The sequence below is a fragment of the Lactuca serriola genome, chromosome 9, assembly GCF_051521515.1.
Source record: "Lactuca serriola cultivar US96UC23 chromosome 9, Lser_US96UC23_V15, whole genome shotgun sequence".
NCBI classification, from domain to species: domain Eukaryota; kingdom Viridiplantae; phylum Streptophyta; class Magnoliopsida; order Asterales; family Asteraceae; genus Lactuca; species Lactuca serriola.
Genome location: NC_136416.1, coordinates 205,538,286 through 205,542,045, shown reverse-complemented (window position 1 = coordinate 205,542,045; position 3,760 = coordinate 205,538,286). Strand labels below are relative to the sequence as shown.

The 3,760-nt window shown below is 33.0% G+C and overlaps 1 protein-coding gene across 1 annotated transcript; it reads right to left on the bottom strand.

Annotated features, from left to right (window-relative positions):
• LOC145073059 (putative sphingolipid transporter spinster homolog 2) lies at positions 1 to 3,059 on the bottom strand. The gene is made up of 15 exons (XM_079019602.1): positions 2,921 to 3,059; positions 2,691 to 2,822; positions 2,492 to 2,593; positions 2,284 to 2,388; positions 2,117 to 2,192; positions 1,919 to 1,993; positions 1,670 to 1,772; positions 1,520 to 1,586; positions 1,340 to 1,431; positions 1,179 to 1,255; positions 995 to 1,108; positions 787 to 906; positions 577 to 705; positions 415 to 493; positions 1 to 333 (listed from the first exon to the last, which is right to left on the bottom strand). The coding sequence occupies exons 1-15, from the start codon at positions 2,977 to 2,979 to the stop codon at positions 197 to 199; spliced, it is 1,467 nt and encodes a 488-aa protein (XP_078875728.1). The 5' UTR covers positions 2,980 to 3,059; the 3' UTR covers positions 1 to 196.
• Positions 3,060 to 3,760: the final 701 nt, after the last annotated feature.

Below are 3,760 nucleotides of genomic sequence, written 5' to 3'. Positions count from 1 at the left end.
TTTCAGAAAGTTGGTAGATGGTGTGTAGTTGATTTTCCCCATAATATTTTACATAATATTTTACAATAGACAAGAGTACTAAATCACAGTATGAGTAATGTTACAGTTACACCCCCTAAAAAGGAAAAGTTTTATAATTTCCCAAAACTGTACATTTGCCACGTGTCAAGTCCATCAATCTTTTCCTTTTCCCTTTTTATAGTGAAGCAGAAGTAGAATCTCCATTAGCCACCTTAGACTCAAGCAAAGGTGTCACATCTGGCTGCTCAACACGTGTCCCCGAATGCTCACTATCTTCTTCATCATATCTATCCACATTAGGAAGAAAGATACCTAAAAAAACAAACAAACCACATCAAAAAAAAAAAATATGAACTTCATTTCATTTGTGGAAAAAGACTTATATGCCCTTACCTATAAACCATATTCCAGCTGCCAAAAAGAATACTGAAGTTAAGATCAAAGCAGATGTCCTCCAGTTATTAAGTTTGTCCTGTGAGTGTCACAGATAAAGCTATTAAGAATCACTGATAAATTCAAAATGAAGAAAATTAAATAAAAAGGTAATTTTCAAACCTGTAGGATTCCGACAAGTGGCGAGGAGGGCACGTCACCAAAGATGTGAATTGACACAGTAGAAATTGCCATTGATAATGGTCGTAAACTTGGTTTAACACTATGGAGACATACAAAATTCACAGGACCCTGTTTTTATTTATTTATTAGAATCTAAATGATAAATAAATAACCATAATTCAAATTCGTAGCAAGTTAATTACAATTTACCTGAGTGGCAAAAACAAGAATCTCCCCGATTAAAAAGAGAACCAAGAAAACGTATAGGCTGCTGAAACAAAAGGCACTAAAGCAAAACACTGCTCCAAAAAATGTTGCTATGGAAAGTAACTGCAAAAGGTAAAAATAATATATTTATATATATATTCAAAAGGTAAAAATAATTATGAGTTAATAAATTATAAATATAAATATGTACCTTAAAAGCATTGGGGATTGTGGAATTCATACGATCTAAAAGAACACTTCCTCCTATTGTCCCCACGATTCCACCAACAATTGTGACTCCTCCAAATAATAAATCAGCATTCTCCTATAAAAATATTCAAATATGAAAAATTCCAAAATGAACACTTTAGAAGTTCTATATAAAATGTTGTTACCATTTGATATATGCTATAACCAGCTTTTGGGCCCCAGTATGAATATGCACCAATGACAGAATTATACGCTATGTAACCTAAAAAGGAGCCATTAAAAATAGAAAATCAACAAATAATAAATTAAGAACAATATTTGAGATTTGAGAATATTAATTAATTACCTAGAACATTTACAACATATACTTTCTCACTCAAAAGAGCCTTTATATCTTGCCCAAATCTTGATAACTGATTTGAAGTATATGAAACATAGCTGAATAAAAAAAAATGTCAGTGTAAATAAATAATATAAAACAGGTTTTAAAGATGTAAATTTTATACGATATTGATTTATGGAAAACCTGGAAGAATCTTTCTTTGAGAACTCTTCATTCAACAACCCTGGGATGATTTTAGCATTCGACATGCCTACATAAACATGGAACTTGTTAACTATGGTGAAAAAAAAAATGTTAATAAAATAGTAATTTAATAGAAATTGTTAAATTTACCTTTCAGTTGCAAAGGTTTCATTACAAAACCTAAAATAGCAAATGGAAGCATAAGAATTGCTTCACCAAAAAATGCATATCGCCAACCTAAACCATCTCCCACCTATAAATCACATCACATCACAGAACAGGTTACATGTCTGTACAAAAGACATAAATACCCTCATAATAAAAAAGGTCCCTAGAATGCTTCTTTTATCATATCTTATAATCTTATCATGTCATGTCATATGAAATATAGTGGCATACCAATCCACCATAGACATAGCCAACAGCAACTCCAGTAGGTATGCACATATAGAATATTCCCAGCCATGCGGTTCTCTATAAAACAAAATGGATATAAAGTTTAGCTATTGAAATTATAAATTTATACAAAAAATAAAAAACTAAGAAACAAAAAATATATAAATGTGGAGGATAATATTAGCAAGTAAGAAAGAGAACCTGAGCTACTGGAGCATTGTCATCAATGAATGGAGCTGCAAGACTTATAAAAGAAGCTTCACCAACACCAACTAACCTAAAGACAACAATATTTCAGTTACACCAAAAAAAAGATGTAAAATTTATGAAGGTTGATGGTGTTTGAAAGGGTAAAATGGTCAACTTACATTCGACAGATAGTGATTGACCAAAAATCAACTGAAAGCCCACAACCAACTACAGCAAGTGTCCACACTGACAATCCAACTCCAATAAGTCTAAAAGGATTAATGCTGTGTTCATATACACAAAAATATAAAAAAATAAAAAGATATCAGTGATTTTTGTCAATCGAGTGATATTTTAGATTTAGAAAGAGACAAATTACCAACTTACCTCTTGGCTAAGGATGCAAATATTGGAGATGCAATAAGAAGTCCAACCATGAAAGCAGAAGATAGAATACCATCTTTAAAATTGCTTAGGTCAAATTCACCCCTGTAGAAAAGAAGGTATAAAGTTAATCTGAGAAATGATGCTATAATGTTAATGATATTAACACACACAATCAGATGCTTGGAAGTAAAAGACTTACTGAATTCCACTACCATCTGAACACACATTATTCTCTGTACAAATTCTAGGGCTCCCATTTACACCATTAGTGGCAATTGCTCCTCGATCTATATAATTTACCATGTTGATCACACAGAATACCACAAGCAGCCTGTTCATAATGAGAATTTCCAGATTAGTTTAGCTGGATTTCTTCTCAATTGATCAAGAAGTGAAAAGAGGAAAAGAGAAGAAACATGAAGAATGTACCTTTTGGGAGTGAACCAAGAAGGAGCAGGATCAGATACTGAAGTTGGATCTATAGCCATTTTTTCCTTCGTCTCTGTCTCAGTGTGACACTAGGGCTTGAAATTTATTGATCTTCAAGTCCTGTGTTTAACCTTCCTATTCCTGAATATTCATGTACGATTACTTTTTATCTGTACATAGATACAGTATATCAGTTAACTTATTGGTTGCTTCTGATAATTGTAGTGGAAGACAAGTTAAGACCCACCAAACCCCCTTTTTTTTCCTAATTATTGTTAGTTTTTCTTCTAATTTTATAGTTTGTATTGATGCTGGTGTAGATATAGGATGGAAAATGGAAAGATTTTGTCAAGTTGAGATATATGATTCTATGTAAGATTCCTTCTCCACATCAAATCTATCCAAAACCTAACGATGATTTGTGCGAAATCCTTTTTACCCACCATAGAAAGCCCGAATAAAAGTCTTCGTTTCGGTAGTTAAGGTGAAGACCCGAAACCGATAATCATCGATCGGACTTGAGGAAACACAAATTGATGAATTTAACACCAAAAAAAAAAAAACTCTGATAATTTGGCGGCTGCTAAAGCAAGTAATTTTGATTTGACTAAAGAAAAAATCTTGACCGAACTTACAGGAAGGTGGTGACGGCCGACAGAGACGGTGATCGAAGGCGGAAGATTTCGAATCTGATCAATACAATTTGAATATGCTGTGTGTGTATGTGTGTGAGAGAGATTGATTGGAAGACCGGGCAACCCCAAACCCATGTTTCTTTAACCAGACATGTGTATCGATGAGGATGGGGGATTTTCTATTTTTGTTGAAAAAGTTACGTAG

Bases quoted from the DNA above. Each gene is read 5' to 3' on its own strand.
- LOC145073059 (XM_079019602.1), bottom strand. From the start codon at position 2,979: ATGGCTATAGATCCAACTTCAGTATCTGATCCTGCTCCTTCTTGGTTC. The intron at 2,823-2,920 runs GTACATTCTTCA...CATTATGAACAG, and splicing joins TCTTGGTTCACTCCCAAAAG to GCTGCTTGTGGTATTCTGTG. The intron at 706-786 runs GTAAATTGTAAT...AAATAAAAACAG, and splicing joins TTCTTGTTTTTGCCACTCAG to GGTCCTGTGAATTTTGTATG.